Source organism: Chiloscyllium plagiosum, unplaced genomic scaffold, assembly GCF_037043375.1.
Source record: "Chiloscyllium plagiosum isolate Xiang-an unplaced genomic scaffold, Cpla_swu_hap1 HiC_scaffold_3, whole genome shotgun sequence".
Classification (NCBI taxonomy): domain Eukaryota; kingdom Metazoa; phylum Chordata; class Chondrichthyes; order Orectolobiformes; family Hemiscylliidae; genus Chiloscyllium; species Chiloscyllium plagiosum.
Genome location: NW_028270141.1, coordinates 55,698,059 through 55,717,590, shown reverse-complemented (window position 1 = coordinate 55,717,590; position 19,532 = coordinate 55,698,059). Strand labels below are relative to the sequence as shown.

The 19,532-nt window shown below is 43.0% G+C and overlaps 1 protein-coding gene across 4 annotated transcripts in view; it reads right to left on the bottom strand.

Annotated features, from left to right (window-relative positions):
* The window catches only part of fam135a (family with sequence similarity 135 member A), a 318,933-nt gene that overhangs the window by 258,038 nt on the left and 41,363 nt on the right, over positions 1-19,532 (bottom strand). For 3 of the 4 annotated variants that reach the window (XM_043681723.2, XM_043681738.2, XM_087979484.1), the window contains exons 2-3: positions 16,359-16,453; positions 16,148-16,273 (exon numbers count right to left, since the gene is read on the bottom strand). The exons of the other annotated variant lie outside the window; for it this stretch is intronic. In XM_043681723.2, the coding sequence (XP_043537658.2) occupies positions 16,148-16,224 (77 nt within the window). In that variant the 5' untranslated portion in view covers positions 16,225-16,273; positions 16,359-16,453. The remainder of the gene's footprint in view (positions 1-16,147; positions 16,274-16,358; positions 16,454-19,532) is intronic. 4 annotated transcript variants of the gene reach the window in all.

The window sequence follows — 19,532 nt, the reverse complement described above, 5'->3', positions numbered from 1 at the left end:
GACTTTGAGGGATGTTACTCATGCCCGCCCCCTACACATTAACAGCACAGAGGTGAAACGGGGTGGAGAGTGTCAAGCTCCTGGGAATGGTTATCCACAACAAGCTTTCTTGGACTCTTCATGTGGACGCACTGGTTACAAAAGCTCAACAACATCTCTTCTTCCTCAGGCAGCTGAGAAAATTTGGCATGACGGCGAACACCCTTGTCAAGTTTTATAGGTGCGCCATCAAGAGCATTCTGTCTGGATGTATCACTACCTGGTATGGCAATTCAAGATCGGAGACAGTTACAGAGAGTGGTGAACTCAGCCCAGAGAATCATAAGGGTCAACCTCCGATCCACAGAATCCATCAACCAGGCCCGCTGGCAAGGAAAGGATGCCAGCATTCTCAAAGATCCATCCCACCCTATCGAGGAGAAGGTACTGAAGCCTGAACACACGCACCAGCCGGTTTTGAAACAGTTTCTACCCTACTGTTCTTAGGGTACTGAATGGACTCACAAACTCTTAACATTCGTAAGTTCCTGTGTTTTTGATTTTGCCATAGTTTACCTATTATTTACTTATCTATGCTACTTAACTCTGTGATCTGCCTGTATTGCTCGCAAAACAAAGCTTTTCACTGTGCCTTGGTAAACTTGACAATAAATTCAATTCAATTCTCTCTCACCAGCTGCTTGAGGGAGGCGTGGGGTCTGAAAGGTTGCAGTTTCAATTAAACCTGTTGGAATATAACGCGGTGTCATGTGATTTTTGACTGGGTCAATTGCACATGTCTTCACAACACTTCCAGGCATTGAATTCATGCATTAAATACTTGCAGTGTGAAAAAGTGCTGCTTTCATATTACCTTTGTGCCATTTGCACACTACTTTAAATCTGTGTCCCCTTATTCTTTTTCCACGTATAAGTGGGAACAGTTTCTCCCTGTCCAGCCTGCTCACAATTTTGTAAACTCTATTAAATCTCCTTTCAGCCTTCTTGTCTCCAGGGAGAACAGTTCAAACGTCTTCAATCTATCCTTAGAATTGAAAATTCTCATTCCTGAACGATTCTTGTAAACTATTTCTGCATTCATTCCTATACATTTACATCTTTCCTATGTACACATAGGAATGTACACAGTAATGCAGCTGAGTTGAAAAGTGTGGAGGTGTAAAAGCACAGCAGGTCAGGTAGCATCCGAGGAGCAGGAGAATCGTCGTTTCGGGCATAAATCCTTCAACATTCCTGATGAAGGGCTTATGCCCGAAACATTGATTCTCCTGCTCCTCGGATGCTGCCTGACCTGCTATGCTTTTCCAGGACCACACTTTTCAACTCTGATCTCCAGCACCTGCAGTCCTCACTTTCTCCTAGTAATGCAGTGGAGGTCTAACAAGTGTCTGGAACAACTTCAACATCACCTTCTTGTTCTGCTCTTGTACTCTATGGTGCTATTAATAAAGCCAAAGACACTGTATGCTTTATTAACCGCTATTTCTAACTGACCTTCAAGATCACAACATATGCACCCAGGTCATTCTGCTCCTCTACCCTCTTCAGAATTGTATCCCTATTGACTTTCAATGACGTTCTTAACAAAATGCACCACCCCACATTTCTCTGCATCAGTCCAAATGGCGCAGAGTGAAGGAGAGTGAACCTGGGTGTAAACAGTGGCAGCAGGATAAATACCTGAGCAACAGGGTCTGGACCGAGGACAGTTCAAGCAGTGACAGCAGCAACACAGCAAAAGATAGCAAACCTTGGGGTGAGCAGCAGCATTATGGATCTGAAGCCAGGGGCAGAGCGTCACCAGAGGTGACATCATGACTCGAAAAATGACATAAGCTTGGTTGCTTAGGAACCAGGTTTAAAAATTGAGTGAGTAGTGTTTGGAGAGAGATAAAGTACATTTTGTAGTTGTGATCTCCTGGGAACAGAGAGTGGGAGTGAGAAACTGGAGTTTGGTGACGAGTGGATAAACTTGTGCAATCAGTTCCTCGATTATGATTTGCAGTTGATAAGGTTGATTTAGTTGAGAAGGTTCACAGTAACAAGGGAATTTAACCCCTGTAATATGTGAGAAATCAGAGACACTTCCAGTGTTCATGGTGACTATGTATGCAACAAGTGTGTTCAGCTGCAGCTTTTGATTTTCCACATGGAGTGCCTGGAGCTGCAGCAGACCTCACTATGAAGACAGTACATTTAGCAAGCTGGTCACACAACCAGTAATGGCTATTCAGACAAGGAGTTAGGTGACCGTAGAATCATAGAATCCCTACAGTGCAGAAAGAGATCATTTGGCACATGGAGTATGCACCAACCCTCCAAAGAAAACCATCCAATCCAGATCCACCCCATCCCCATAACCCCAATTTACCATGGTAATCTACCTCACCTGCACACATCTGAACACTAGAGTGCAATTTTAGCACAGCCATTTCATCTAATCTGCACACCTTCGGACTGGGAGAGAAAACGAGAACACCCAGAGGAACCCATACAAACATGGAGAACTTGCAAACTTAATTCCCGCTGCCACTCTCCCGGCAACGTGGCAATCATTTGTCTCCTCCACTGTTGGAGTGAGGCCAAACAGAAACTGGAGGAACAATACCTTATATTTCACCTGGGAAGCTTACAGCCTGCTGGCCTCAAGATTGATTTCACCAGCTTCAAAATCCTTCCTCCCCCTAGCCTTATCCAATGTCTAGCCCCACCCCTCCTTGTTACCTCCCTGACCTGACTTAACCTTGTGGGCGGCACGGTGGCACAGTGGTTAGCACTGCTGCCTCACAGCGCTAGAGACCCGGGTTCAATTCCCGCCTCAGGCGACTGACTGTGTGGAGTTTGCACGTTCTCCCAGTGTCTGCGTGGGTTTCCTCCGGGTGCTCCGGTTTCCTCCCACAGTCCAAAGATGTGCAGGTCAGGTGAATTGGCCATGCTAAATTGCCCGTAGTGTTAGGTAAGGGGTAAATGTAGGGGTATGGGTGGGTTACGCTTTGGCGGGTCGGTGTGGACTTGTTGGGCCGAAGGGCCTGTTTCCACACTGTAATGTAATCTAATGTAATCTAATCTAATCTAATGTAATCTAATCTAAAACCTGTCCATCTTCCTACTCACCTAACCGCTCCACTCTTCCCACTGACCAATCACAACAACCTCCTAATGCATCCACCTATCACCATCCCTCCTACCCTTACCACTAGCCCCACCACCCCTCCTCTATATACTTCTGGACTCCTACGCTCCCCTCCCCCCCCCCCCCCCCAGTTCAGGCAAAGGGTTTCGGTCTGAAACGTTGTCTTGCCTGCTCCTCAGATGCTTTCTGATCTGGTGTGCTTTTCCAGCTTCACATCTACAAACTCCACACAAAGTCACCCATGGCTGGAATTGAACCTGGATCCCTGGCACTGTGAGGAAGTCGTGACCAACAGGAAGACAATTAAGCATGCGCTGTCAGTGCATGAGTCCCCTGCGGCCATTCTCCTATTGAATACGTATTTTTTTTGGATATTGTTGGCAGAGAAGAGATGGCCTCTTAGGGGAAGCAGCAGCAGCAGCCACCAAATCATTGGCATCACGACTGGCACTGCCATACAGCAGGGAGGGTCGAATTTTGGATAAATGGTAGTGACAGGGAACTCTACTGTCATAGGCACAAAAAGAGATTCCTGTGGCCGTGCACAAGACTTCAGGATACCAAGTTGCCTTCTTGGTGCAGGGTTAAGGATGCATCTGAGTGGGTACAAGATATTCCTAAGGAGGAAGCTGAACAGCCAGAGGTTGTGGCATACATTGGTATCAATGACATAGGCAGAGAGAGAGATGAGGTCCTGCAAAGGGAGTTGAGCGGGTTAGTTAGATACTTGAAAAGCATGACCTCTAGAACTGTAATCTCAGGATTAGTTCCTGTGCTACGTGCCGAGAGGGTAAGGAATACGAAGAAAGCTAAATATGTGGGTAAAGAGCTGGTGCAGATGGGAGGGCTTCAGGTATGTGGATCATTGGGATATTTTCCAAGTCAAGTGGGACCTGTACAAGGAGGACAGGTTGCAACAAAACTGGAGGAGCACCAAAATCCTTGCAGGGAGATTTGCTTGTGCCATAAAGTGATGTGGCGGGGGCACGGGAGCCAGAGCAGTAGGTCAGCAACTAAAATGTCCAAGGACGAGTCAGAGACCAAGGCCAGTAAGACTAAAGGGAATAAAAGACAGTGGGAGATTACTGAATTTGGCAGGATTGCCAGTCTGAGGTGTATTTATTTAAATGTAAGGAATATGACAGTTAAGGCAGATAGACTGGGCTTGAATTAATACATATAACTATGATGATGTAGCTGATGTTACATTGTCTTGGTTGAAAGAGAGACAATACTTGCAGCTTAATATTCTAAGATTTACATATTTCAGACAAGATAGAGAGGGATGTAAGAGTTTCGGGATATGTGTTACTCATAATGGAGAAAATCACAGCTCTACTGAGGAAGGACACCTTGGGGGTCTCATCTAGCAAGGCCACATGGTAGAGGTCAGGAATATGAGGGGGTGCAATCACTTTTGATGGGGGAGAAGGATGGAAATTTGTTATGTGTCCAGGGATAATTTCTAAAACAATATGTAAGTTGTCTAACTAGGGGAGGGGCCACATTAGGCTGAGTTTTGAGGAATCAACCTGGTCAGGTGATCAAAGTTTTAGTGAGAGAGCATTTGAGGAACAGTGGCCATAATCCTGAGAGTTTTAGTTCCTTATGGGTAAGGATAAGAGGAGTCCTCGGGTGAAAGTACTAAACTGGGGAAAGGCTTACTACCAGAATATTGAACAGCAACTGCGAAATGTAGACTAGGGTAAACGTTTGAGAGTTAATCCACATCTGGCATGTGGGAATGTTTTAAAGGACAGTGGATTAGAGTTCAGGACTAGCAATGCACCTATGAAAATGAAGGATAAGAATGGCAAGATTCAGGAACCTTGAATGACAACAAAAATTGAGAACTTAGACAAAATTGAAAACAGAAAAAGGGGACATACGTAAAGTTTAGGAAACTGAAGACAAACAAAGCTCTCAAAGAATACAAAGTTAGGTGGAAATAACACAAACAAACAATTGGGGGGGGGGGGGGGAGTGAAAAGGGGCCATGAAGTGTTTTTGACAGACAAGATTAACGAAAATCCCAAGACATTTTATATACATATTAGCAGCAAAAGAGTAGCTAAGGAAAATGTTGGTCTATTCAAGGACAAAGGAGAGAATTTATACATGGAGGAAAGCTTTGCACCGGTTCATAAAAGAGAAGAAATGATGGATGGTGAGCCTCAAGAGGGCTATGTTGACATTCTAAGACATATCAACATTAAAAAAGCTGGTGGTGTTGGGGTATTTTGAAAAACACTACGATAGTCAAGTCCCCAGGACTTGATGGGATCTATTCCAGAAAACTAAGGGTGGCAGGTGAGGAAATTGGTGGGGCCTTGTATGAAATTTTTGTATGCTCTTTAGTCACAGGACAAGTCTCAAAGGACTGGAGAATAGCCAATGTTGTTCCTTTGTTTAAGAAGGGAAACAGGGATAATCTGGGAAATTACAGGTTTGCTAGCCTTACATCAATGCTAGCGAAATTACTGTAGAAGGTTCTGAGGGTTTGGGTTTTTTCACATTTGGAAAAATATGGACTTTTTAGCAATAGGCAGAATGACATTGTGCAGGGAAAGTCGTGTCTCATAAATTTAAATTGAGTTTTTTGAGGAAGTGACAAAGATGATTGATAATGGCAGTGTGGTAGATGTTGTCTATGTGGACTCTAGCAATGCCTTTGACAAGGTCCCTCATGGCAGTCTAATACAAAAGGTGGAGTCACATGTGATACATAGTGAGCTGGTGAGGTGGCTACAGAACTGGCTGAGTCAGAGGACAAAGTAGTGATGGAAGGGTGTTTTTAAGGAGAAAGTGAGGTCTGCAGATGCTGGAGATCAGAGCTGAAAATGTGTTGCTGGAAAAGCACAGCAGGTCAGGCAGCATCCAGGGAACAGGAGAATCGACGTTTCGGGCATAAGCCCTTCTTCAGGAATGTTTTTAAGACTAGAGATCTGTGACCAGTGCTGTTTCGCAGGAATCAGTGCTGGGACCGCTATTTTTGTAATGTAGAAAAATCATTTGGATGAGAACGTAGGTAGCTTGATTCATAAGTTTGCGAACAATACAAAGATTGGGGCAGCTGTGGATAGTGAGGAGGATTACCAGGGGATTCAGCAGAATATAGAAAGCCTGAAGACTTCGGTGGAGAAATAGTAGGTGGTAATTAGTCTGGAAAAATGCAAAGTAATGCAGTTTGGAAGATCGAATGTGGGAGGAAAGTATACAGTTAATGGCAGAACTCTTAGTAGCATCAACATAGAGGGATTTAGATGTACAGGTCCACAGTTCACAAGCGAATAAGGTGGTCAAGGCAGCATATGGTATGCTCACCTTCATCTGCTGGGATACGAAGTATACAAATTGCCAACTGTAAGCAGCGGGAATGAAATCAAATAAATTCCAGCCAACACAGTCTCAAAGGACTGGAGAATAGCCAATGTTGTTCCTTTGTTTAAGAAGGGCAACAAGGATAATCCGGGAAATTACAGATCTGCGAGCCTTACATCAATGGTAGCAAAATTACTGTAAAAGGTAGTGAGGGATTGGATTTTTTCACATTTGGAAAAATATGGACTTTTTAGCAATAGGCAGAATGGCTTTGCACATGGAAGGTCGGGTCTCACAAATTTAAATTGAGTTTTTTGAGGAAGCGACAAAGACGATTGATAATGGCAGTGTGGTAAATGTTGTCTATGTGGAAAACAACTAGGTGAAAGAGACAAGATTAGAGCAGTGCTGGAAAAGCACAGGTCATGCAATATCCGAGGAGCAGGAAAATTGATGTTTCAGACAGGAGTCCTTCATCAGGAATGAGGCTGGGAGCCTCCGGGGTGGAGAGATAAATGGGAGGGGATTGGGGCTGGAAAGAAGGTAGCTAAGAGCGCAATAGGTGGATCGAGGTGAGGATAAAGGTGATAGGTTGGTGAGAAGGAAGATTGGCAGGTAGGACAGGTCATGAGGATGGTGCTGAGCTGGAAGGTTGGAACTGGGGTAAGGTGGGGGGGGTGGAAATGAGGAAACTGGTGAAGCCCACAATGATGCCCTAGAGTTGAAGTGTTCCAAAGTGGAAGATGAGGCATTCTTCCTCCAGGCGTCAAGTGGTAAGGTAGTGGCGATGGAGGAGGCCCAGGACCTGCATGTCCTCGGCAGAGTGGGAGGGGGAGTGGATTTTCCTGCTCCTCAGATGCTGCCTGACCTGCTGTGCTTTTCCAGCACCACTCTAATGTTGTCTATGTGTACTCTAGCAATGCCTTTGACAAGGTCCCTCATGGCAGTCTAATACAAAAGGTGAAGTCACATGTGATACATTATGAGCTGGTGAGGTAGCTATAGAACTAGCTTAGTCAGAGGACAAAGTAGTGATGGAAGAGGCTTTTAAGACTGGAGATATGTGACCAGTGCTGGGACTGCTATTTTTGTAATGTAGAAAAATGATCTGGAGGAGAATGTTGGTGGTTTGATTCATAGGTTTGCGAACAATACAAAGATTGGAGCATCTCTGGATAGTGAGGAGGATTACCAGGGGATTCAGCAGAATGTAGAAAGGCTGAAGACTTCGGAGGAGAAATGGAAGATGGGGTTTAATCCGGACAAATGCAAAATGATGCAGTTTAGAAGATCTAATGCAGGAAGAAAGTATATACAGTAAATGGCAGAACCCTTAGTAGCATCAGCATACAGAGAGATTTAGATGCACAGGTCCATAGTTCACAAGTGGATAAGGTGGTCAAGGCAGCATATAGTGTGCTTGCCTTCATCTTTGGAGTATAAACTGTACAAATTGCCAAACGTAAGCAGCGGGAACAAAATCAAATAAATTCCAGCTGACACTGTACAACAGCGCTTCACAGGAGGCTCCAAAGCACTGATGTCACCTAGAAAGGGGACGAAACATCTGCAAACCAACTTTCCAGCTTGGCGAACACACCTACAACTGCAACCGGCACCCAAGCTACAAATCTTTATATAAACCTTGAATGCCATGTTGCAGTTTTATAGAACTTTACTTAGGCCACATTTGGACTATTGTATTCAATTCTGGTCACCACTTACCAGAAGGATGTGGAGGTTTTGAAGAAGTGGCTCAGTGGTTAGCACTGCTGCCTCACAGCACCAGGGACCTGGGTTTGATTCCAGCCTCGGGCGACAGTCTGTGTGGAGTTTGCACATTCTCCCAGTATCTGCGTGGGTTTATTCCGTCTGCTCCGGTTTCCTCCCACAGTCCAAAGATGTTAGGTGAATTGGTCATGCTAAATTGCCCGTAGAGTTAGGTGCATTAGTTAAGGGGAATGGGTCTGGGTGGGTTAGTTTTCGGAGGGTCGGTGTGGACTGGTTGGGCTGCTTCTGCACTGTAGGTAATCTAATCTAATCTAATCTAATCTAATACAGAACATTACAGCACTGTATAGGCCCTTTGGCCCTCGATATTTTACCGACCTGTGAAACCAATCTGAAGCCCATCTAACCTACACTATTCCATTTTCGTCCATTTGTTCAAAGTTTGTTAGAAGATTTGTAGCTCGGGTGCTCGTTGTTGTGGTTCTGTTCGCCGAGCTGGGAATTTGTGTTGCAGATGTTTCGTCCCCTGTCTAGGTGACATCCTCAGTGCTTGGGAGCCTCCTGTGAAGCGCTTCTGTGATCTTTCCTCCGGCATTTATAGTGGTTTGTCTCTGCCGCTTCCGGTTGTCAGTTCCAGCTGTCCATTGCAGTGGTCGGTATATTGGGTCCAGGTCGATGTGCTTATTGATTGAATCTGTGGATGCGAACACTCATCCACAGATTCAATCAATAAGCACATCGACCTGGACCCAATATACCGACCACTACAGCAGACAGCTGGAACTGACAACCGGAAGCGGCAGAGACAAACTACTATAAATGCCGGAGGAAACATCAAAGAAGCGCTTCACAGGAGGCTCCCAAGCACTGAGGATGTCACCTAGACAGGGGACGAAACATCTGCAACACAAATTCCCAGCTCGGCGAACAGAACCACAACGTCCATATGTCTATCCAATGATAATTTAAATGCTTTAAAGTTGGCAAGTTTACTACTGTTGCAGCAGTGCGTTCCACACCCCTACTACTCTTTGAGTAAAGCACCTACCTCTGACATCTGTCCTATATCTATCGCCCCTCAATTTAAAGCTATGTCCCTTCATGTTAGCCATCACCATCCAAAGAAAAAGGCTCTCACTGTCCACCCTATCTAACCCTTTGATTATCTTATATGTCTCAATTAAGTCACCTCTCAACCTTCTCTCTAATGAAAACAGCCTCAAGTCCCTCAGCCTTTCTTCATTAGACCGTCCCTCCATACCAGGCAACATTCTAGTAAATCTCGTCTGAACCCTTTCCAAAGCTTCCATATCCTTCCTATAATGTGTTAAACAGGACTTACACAATATTCCAAGTGCAGCTGCACCAGAGTTTTGTACAGCTGCAGCATGACCACATGGTTCTGTCAAATGTTGGGAAAATTAAAATCTCCCATCACCACCACCCTGTCACCTCTACATCTTTCCACAATCTGTTCACCTAATTGTTCTTCTACCTCATGCTCACTGTTGGGAGGCCTGTAATACAGCCCCAACAATGTAACTGCACCCTTCTTATTTCTCAGCTCCACCCATAATGCCTGACTCCTCAAGCTCTCCATAATGTCCTCCTTTAGCACATCCATTATGTCATCCCTGACCAGCAAAGCAACTCCACCACCCCCCACCCTTTTACTCCTCCCTTTCCTGTCTGAAGCATCTATATCCTGGCACATTTAGTTGCCAATCATGCCCTTTCTTCAACCAAGTCTCTGTGATTGCAGTAACGTCATACTCCCAGGCATCAATCCAAGCCCTAAGTTCATCTGCCTTACCCACTATACTTCTTGCACTTTAGGCCACCAGTTCTTTTGCGTTCATCTGCTCTCTGCCTACTCATCCCCTTATTAATGCTATCTTCATGATACTTAGTCTCCAGTTTCCACCTCGCTGTCTACTTGCCTTCTCTTCTGGTTTCCAGCAACATTAGTTTAAAACCACCCCAGCAGCAGTAGCAAAAACTCCAGTCTTGTTCAGATTTAGACTGTCCATTTTGTAATCGTCCCATCTTCCCCAAGTCCAACAAATCTGAACCCTCCTTCCTACACCATCCCTCAAGCCATGTGTTCATCATGCCTATTTTTTTCACTTCTACGCTGGCTAGCATAGAGATCACTACCTTTGAGATCCTCCTTTTTAACTTCTCTCCTAGCTCCCTGAATTCTGCTTTCAAGACCTCATCTCATTTTTTACTTATATCACTGGTGCCTATATGCACCAAGACAACTGGCTGTTCACCCTCCCCTTTTAGAATGCTCTGCAGCCGATCGGTGACACCCCTAACCCGAGCACCTGGGAGGCAACATACCATTCAGGAGTCTCGTTTTCAGCCACAGAATCGCCTATCTACTCCCCTCACAATAGAATCCCCTATGACTATGGCCCTACGAGTCTTTTTCCCGCCCTTCTGAACAGCAGTGCCCGCCACGGTGCCATGATCCTGGCAACTGCTGCCCTCCCCTGGTGAGCCATCTCCCCCAACAGTACAGAAAATGGAGGGAGATGACCACAGGGGCTACCTGCACTGCCTTCTTACTCTTTTTCTGCCTTTTGGTCACCCATTCACTGTCTCCCTCAGCAATTCTAACCTGCAGTGTGACCAGTTCACTAAACGTGCTATCCATGACTTCCTCAGCATCACAGATGCTCCACAATGAGTCCATCTGCAGCTTCAGAGCCATCATGCGGTCAAACAAGAGCTGCAGCTGGACACACTTCTTGCAAGTATAAGAATCAGGAATGTCAGCCACGTTCCTGAGCTCCCACATCAAGCAAGAGGCACATGTCACAGGTCTGACCTGTGCAATACTTCCTTTGCTCTTCTATGCTCTTTCAACTTTATCTATCCACCCAATTCCCCAGTTTGTCAATGTCCTTTTTTGGAGTTCCACACTGCCCTCGTCAGTTTACAGTTCACCTAAGTTTCTTGTCATCTTGCAAACTCTGAATCTGACCCCACCAAGATCAGATCAATAACATATCATGAAAAGGGTTTCAATACTGACCCCTGAGGAACTTCATCACAAACCTTCTACCTGCCCAAATGTACTCATTGACCATTACTTTCTATTTATGCAGCTGCATGCTACATCAGTTGTACTTATACACAACCATGGATGGACTATACATGTATGTTGCTCTGGGCAACACATGATAATAAGAATGTGGCAACATAGAAGGTAGTAAAGCGATTCACAAAGGTGATGCCTAAACTGAGATCACATATTTATCAGGAAAGGCACGAGAGACCAAGATGTGATCCAGAGGCTTCTACATCAGCACAAAAGTTTGAAAGGTAAAGTAGAGAAAAGCATGCTTTCATTCGTTGGGGAGTCTATAACTTAAGGCAAGAAATATAAAATATCATGAATTAATTCAAAAGGGAATTCAGGATAACCTTCTTTATTCACAGAATGTAACTCACAACCACAGAGGTAAATGGATAGACATATTTAAAGAAAAGCTGAAAAAATAAAGGTTAAAAAAAATTCAAAGGATAAGCAGATAGGATTAGATAAAGAGTGAAAGGAGAAGCATAAATGACAGGATAGATCAATTGGTCGCAGTGGGCTGTTTCCGAGTTTTACACTTTATGTAATTTTCAAACTATGTTACAAGTGCAGATTGCAAATAATTAAACCTCCAGTGTTCAGCCAAAGAAGGAAGCAAAAATCCTGAAAAAAGTTTAATGCAACGTCATTTTTAAATTTCATTCTGACGAAGCATTAACTCTGCTTCTCACTTCTGAGATGCTGATAGACATGTGTATTTACAACATTCTCTGTGTTTACTAAAAACCAGAGTCAGGTTGATGCAAGAAACCTGTTTGAAATAGAACAGAAGCAAAATGCAGCTGCATGAAGAAGCAGTTTCATGTTGTGTATGCAATGAAATTACTGCTTCTGTCTTTGTCCATGAAACCAGTCTCACTTTCATGTGACAACTTGATTTAAAATGATTTAAATCCATTCATGCTTGGTACTGACAGTCAGAACTGAAATAAAAATATAACAACCAAAAATCTTCATTTTAACAGATCTATACTCATTTGTAATTGCTTAATTATATACAATTGGAATTAGTGATAAAAATAGAATAAAAAGCAACTCCAGTTATCCCAGTATTTGATTAAATATGTAAAGGCAAATTATTTGCAAATTTATAGAAGCATTAAGTAATTACTAATTTCAACTTCTGCTGAATCCTAACCATACCACTCTCCATCTATTGTTAAGTCCTCTATAGGATATTATTATTTTTCCATTAAATTCCAGTGAACGCATCACCGGAGGTTCATTGTGCCAATATGAGTATTGCGACAATTCCCAGGGCTGTACCTGATTATGGCCAAATTATGGCATGCAACTCAAACCAAAAGAAGCCCCACTATAAAGCTAACTCATTTCCAAAGTACCTCATCTGCAATAAAGTTTCAAGTAAGAAGTTTTAAATAAGTCTTGAGGCTGCAGTGCCCCAAGATTAATTTCAATAGAGTACATAAACTTAAGATTATTTGGAAAAGCATAACTTGATTACAGGTAGTCGGTATGGCTCTGTGAGGGGCAGGTCATACTTCACAAGCCTTATTGAATTCTTTGAGGATGTGACAAAACACATTGATAAAGGTAGAGCAATGGATGTGGTATGTGGATTTTAGCATGGTGTTTGATAAGGTTCCCAACAGTAGGCTCATTCAGAAGAGGAGGAGGCATGCGATATACGGAAATCTGACTCTCTGGATACAGACTTGGCTGACCCATAGAAGACAGAGGGTGGTAGTAGATAGAAAGTAGTCAGCCTGGAGTTCAGTGACGTATGGTGTCCCACAGGAATCTATTCTGGGACATCTGCTCTTTGTGATTTTTTATAAATGACTTGGGTGAGGAAGGGGAAGAGTAGATTAGTAAGTTTGCCGATAACGCAAAGGTTGGTGGAATTGTGGATAGTGTGGAGGGATATTGTAGATTTCAACGGGACATTGACAGATTGCAGAACTGGGCTGAGAAGAGGCAGATGGAGTTCAACCTGGAAAAGTGCAAAGTGGTTAATTTTGAAAGGTCAAATTTGAATGCAGATTACAGGGTTAAAAGGCAGGATCCTTGGCAGTGTGGAGGAACAGAGGGATCTTGGGGTCCACATCCATTAATCCCTCAAAGTTGCCACCCAAGCTGATGGCGTATGGTGTGTTTCATTAGCAGGGGGATTGAGTTTAAGAGGGTTGAGGTTATGCTGCAGCTGTATAAAGCCCTGGTTAGACCACATTTGGAATATTGTGTTCGGTCCTGGTCACCACATTGTAGAAAGGATGTGAAAGCTTTACAGAGGTTACCATGACGCTGCCTGAACTGGAAGGCATGTCTTATGAAGCAAGGTTGAGGGAGCTAGGATTTTCTCATTGGAGCGAAGGAGGATGAGAAATGACTTGACAGAGGTGTACAAGATGATGACAGGCATAGAGTGGATAGCCAGAGACTTTTTCCCAGGGTGGAACTGGCAATCACAAGGGGGCATAATTTTAAGGCGATTGGAGCAAGATTTACTGGACATGTCAAAAGGTAGGTGTGTGGTAGTAGGAGAGTCAGATACGTTAGGGACATTTAAGCAACTCTTGGATAGGCACATGGGTGATAGTGAAATGAAGAGTATGTAGGTTAGTTTGATCTTAGAGTAGGATAAAGGTCGGCACAACATCGAGGGCCAACAGGTCTGTGCTGTGCTGTACTGTTCTATGTTTTTACCAAAATAATCTAGTGCATTGGTTTAGTTTTATGTACATTGAAATAGAACTATGCAGGATTGAAAAAAAGCATAGCAGTACTCAAACTTAAAATTCTTGCTGATAAAAAGCAGTCCAAATGTTGCAGTCCCAATAATTGTGAATACAAAGATATTAGTTGTTAATGAGAGCTACAGAAACACAGCTTGGGCTGACTAGCCTGCACTTACCCCAATACTTATGCTGGGGTATTTACAACTGCACAATCCATTAAGCCTGTTAAGGAATGCTGTACTTTCAATTAACAAAAATGCCTAACACACGTATATCCTCGAAATCACCCCCACCCACCCTATCTCACTCTTGAATACAAGAAACAAACCACTAAATGTTTACCAAGATAAATCTAACACAATTTGAAACATAATATTCTCTCAGACTCGCTGAAAAAAGTACAAACCTAAAGAACAGGTAACATTTGTTGATGACTGGCCTGGATTAGTCTGACTGGCCTAAAATTTAATTAAGATGCAAATGACACTTAACAGAAATCAAAAGTTTATAAAAATAATTTAACATATATAGCAAAGTTTGCTTTTGGTTACATGGGTCTCTGAGCAGTCCTGGAGTAGTGGGAAGAAGTTCAAACTCAGTTACCAAAATTTGTGTATTCTTAGTTTTAATTATTCCATTATTGGAGATGCTAATAGGAAGACACCGATTCTCTACGGAATTGAAAAAAAATGTATCAGCAATCAAGTCATTTAAGTCTCATGCAGTTGTATCTATGTAAAACAAAGCCTGACAGTACAAGCTAATAAGTGCTAGCAATTTTAATGCTACACAAGTGCTGAGCAATTGCCATCTCCAAGAAGAAACAATCCAACCATCCCTGGACATTCAATGACATTACTTTTGCTCAATCCCCCATTATCATCCTGGAAATATCACTGATGAGAAACTGAACTGAATCAGCTGAATAAAATTTGGGATTACTAGAGCAGATCAAAAGACTGCAAATTCTGTGATGAATAACTCACTTCTTGATTGGTGCTGTCAACAATGTACAAGATACAAGTCAGAAGTATCATGAAGCATTCTGTGCTTGCTGGATGGGTGCAGCTCCAACAAACAGTCAAGTTTGCCACCATCCAGACAAAGCAACATGCCTGATTGGTATTCCATCCACCTCCCCAATCACCACTGCCCAGTAGCAACATTATGTACTACATGGCAGTAATTCACCAAAGTCCCTCGAAGATCCCTTCTAACTCATCACCACTAACACTTGGAAAGGACACATGCGGCAGAGACCATTGGACCCTTGAACACCACTACCTACACGTTCCCCACAAAGTCACTCATCAGCCGAAGTTGGAAATGTATCATCATTCCTTTGCTTGCACTGAGTCAAAATCCTGGGACTCCCTAACTAACAGCACCGTGGACATAAACACACTGCAGGGACTGGGGGGCAGTTCAAAAAAATGGCTCAACACCGATGTTCTCTCTCAGCTGCATACACATCTGTCCCTATGCTCCATGCACAATATTTGACATGCAGATGCTGATGACAGTATTGACTTCCAGTTCCAGAAGTTGCTGCCTCACATGGACCTTGGAGGTCTGTGCAGCTGAAAATAAAATTAGAAGGAATATTGCTCACCAACATCTTCTCAAGGTCAATTAGGAAATAGGCAATAATATTGGCTGGACAGCAATGCCCACATCTTAAAAAAAACAAATGGAAACCAAAAAATTGCATCAACTATCGGCCAGTTATTCAACAAGATAATGAAGTTTCAATTGTATCTTCTTTCAATGCAAAGTGTCAGGTATTGCAGCATTTAAGAGGGTAAAACAGTAAAAGTTAAACCGCCGAAGAAATGTTGTGAGTTATTTCTATCCTGAAATTATTTTTAAAAGTGTATTATTGAAAAAGACATGCCTCGTCACACAGTTCCCCAATACAATTACAAACCTCACATTCGCTGATTTAATTTAACTTTACCTCATTCAACACTACACAGAGAACTACTTCCTCTCCCGCCCTTGGCAATGCATTGTTAGAGTAGGTTTAATTATATTTTGCATCTATATATTGCACATTTGCTTTCCAAAGTAATTCAGCAATAATTTAGTAACACAAGCAGTTTGCACCTTATCTTTTACAAAACCAACAATAGGAATGGCGTAAAGAGTAATTACCCCCTCTGGAATAGGTCCACATTGTAAAATTTGTGTAACTCCACTGAAAATTCCACTGTTGCTTGTACCTCGGTCATCTTTTTACTTTAGAAAGGTGCAAAACTTTTAGGTCGCTACCATCATTACCTATAAAAATAATATTAAAAGTTGTCAATATCAAAATTAAAATTATTCTAGAATGTAGAAGAAACAATCTTAATATGGTACTTACCTTAGTTTATACATTTTCCGCTGCATCATGCCAAATACCAATTTTTTTTCCTTTCTGAAGCTCCATGGTTGCTGTCATAAGTGCATTGTAAACAACTGGAGAAATATGATGGTAAGATTCATTTTACGCTCAATTAACATACCATAAAATCATTAAGGCAAGAAGATTTTTCTTTGACAGTTGAAATTTGCAAAAGCAACTCAATGTTCATAGTAAAATAAATGTATGTTCTATTCCCATTTCTCTACTGCAAGGAACGATACACAAATTGGGCAGCACGGTGGCTCAGTATTTAGCACTGCTGCCTCTCCGTGCCAGGGAGATGAGTTCAATTCCAGCCTCAGGCACCTGTCTGTGCAGAGTTTGCACATTCTACCCGTGTCTGCATGGGTTTCCTCCCACATTCCAAAGATGCGCACATTAAGTGAATTGGCCTTACTAAATTTCCAACACTGTCCAGGGATGTACAGGCTAGGTGCATTAGCCGTAGGAAATGCAGGGTTACAGGGATGTGGTGGGTCTGGGGGGATGCTCTTCGGAGGAATGGTGTGAATCCAATGGGCCAAATGGCCTGTTTCCACACTATTGGAATTCCAAGACAAATGCTATATTCAGAAGTCAGCTCTGGGCAACTGTACAACTCTTACAAATGTCCAGTATTGGATGAAAGATTTCTAAATTATAAAAATATATCTTTTGTTTTCCTTAGAAGCTAAGGTTTACGGATAACTTGTGAAAATGACTTGCAGTATCTAAAACGAACTAATTACTTCAACCTAGTTACCCTGGTTGTCTATCTCTTAGCAATGTCCAACCCATTTTCTGCACTTCTATCCTCCTACAACAAGGCCCTCTTATCCCTCCCTTTCCACCCAATTAGTCTTCACATTCATAAGCTGCCATTTCCACCACCACCATACTCAGATTCCCCTTCCCTCCTTTGTCAACATTCCACAGTTACTGTTCCATCTGGGACATCCTGATCCACTTCTCCTCCATTTCCCAACACTTTCCACACACTCCCATGGCACTCTCCCATGCAATCTCAGAATTTGATCTAGCTTGATTTATTGTTATCACATGTACAAAGATACTGTGAAAAGCGTTGTTTTGTATGGCCTACAGGGAGGCGTACCATATGAAGTGCATCAGGTAGCAGAACAGAATGCAGACTGCAGTACTGAGACCATAAGAATAGGTGTGGAAGTAAGGCCATTCAGCCCATCAAGTCCACTCTGCCACTTAATCATGGCTGATGGGCATTTCAACGCCACTTACCCACACTCTCCCCATATCCATTAATTCCTTCCAAGATTAAGAATTTATTATAGCTTCAGCAAAGGTGCAGGGCATCATTCACCCGTTTATCTCTTCCCTTCACACAATCAAAAGCCCCAGACACACCTTTGAGGTGAAGCTGCAATTTATCTGCTCAACTAGTCTACTTATTCGCTGCTCACAATGCGATCTCCTCTACACAGGGGTGACATAATGCAGATTGGGTGATCACTTTGCAGAAAACCTACGTTCTGTCCATAAAAAGTTCGATAACTGTAGAACCTGGCCACATCCTTCAATATCTTTTACGCACCCACACACCCCAGGTTCTGTCACCACGAGTTGCTTTCAACTCAGCCAACCCATTTTCATTCTCTCATAGTGACTATTATCATCTTCCTCCCTGGTTTACTACCAACAATCCCCTGACCCGTCTAACTTTTTCCCTCCCTCTCCCTCAGCTCCACTTCCACCTGTCAACATCCTTCCCTAATCAACATAAACACCACATTTTTGTAGATTCTATCAGTTCTGAAGAAGTGTTACAGGACTTGAAACATTAACTTGGTTTTCTCTCCAAGGATGGTAGCCTCACCTGCTGAATTTCTCAGCAATTTCTGTTTTCAATTGAGATTTCCAGCATCCACAGTTCTGTGTACTATGTTCATAGAATCCTTACAATATGGAAACCATTCGGCCCATCAAGTCCACAACAACCCTCCAAAGAGCATCCTACCCAGGCACGCTCCCCCCCCTCCCCCCTCCCCTCCACTCCCCCAAAACTCTATCCTTGTCACTCTGCACTTCCCATCCTAACCCACCTAGATTGCACATCACTGGACACTATGGGCAATTTAGCATGGCCAATCCACCTAACCTGCATATTGTTGGACTATGGGAAGAAATAGAAGCACCTGGAGAAAACCCACACAGACAAGGAGAGAATGTGCAAACTCCACACAGACAGTTACCTGAGGCTGGAATCAGACCCACATCCCTGACGTTGTGAGGTAGCAGTGCCAACCACTCAGCCACCATGCCGCTCACTACTGTTAATTATAACTAACATTTTGCAGGCAATTTTTGAATAGTCCCACCACAAAACTATCAACTGTAAGCCATAACAAGTGGAAGGAGCCAGGTTTGTTTTATGCAAAAAATTTTGCACTCTTCAAAAGATAAAAGCTTGCCATTCTTCATGCACACAGCAACTCTGAGGTTCAGAGATAACCAAAACTTACATACATTTTTTCTGACTGTATTAAATCAAGAGTGGTTGAACAGTCTGTCAGAGAGGGGAAACCAAAATTGCAAGCTTCAAGAAAACAGAGAAACATGAGTGAAAGGGCTACCATACAAGTATAAATGGACAAGGCAGAGAACATCCTTGAGCAAAGCAGGAAGCATAAACAAAAGAACAAATTTATGCAAGGCTATGAGCACATGAAAGCATGCCAAACAGGCAGAATATGCAACAACAGCAAATGCTTGTTACAAAGTAGGGCTAGTCAAATCAACATGCAAAATGACTCTAGTAGTCACATGGAAAGAACACATGCAGGGGACAAATGAGACAAGCCCTGTATGAAGCATAAACAAGGACAGCAAGTATACTCAGAATGAATGAGAGGATGACAATATTAAAAATAAAGTGAACCTCAGATCACAGAAGTTTAGTGTTACCCACACTAAGGGCTAGGTGCAAACAGAAAGAGAGGGACGCAAATTGAATATAGCAGTAAGTCTTTGAAGGACACAAAACATGCTACACAATCTGCAAGCCTTTTTTCAAAGAATACCCAGTCACTTATTTCGTCGACCATATTCAACCTAGATACTTATTTATTCTGATCTATCTGAAGGCCATTTGCCAGAACAGCGTTCTGATGGAAGCCA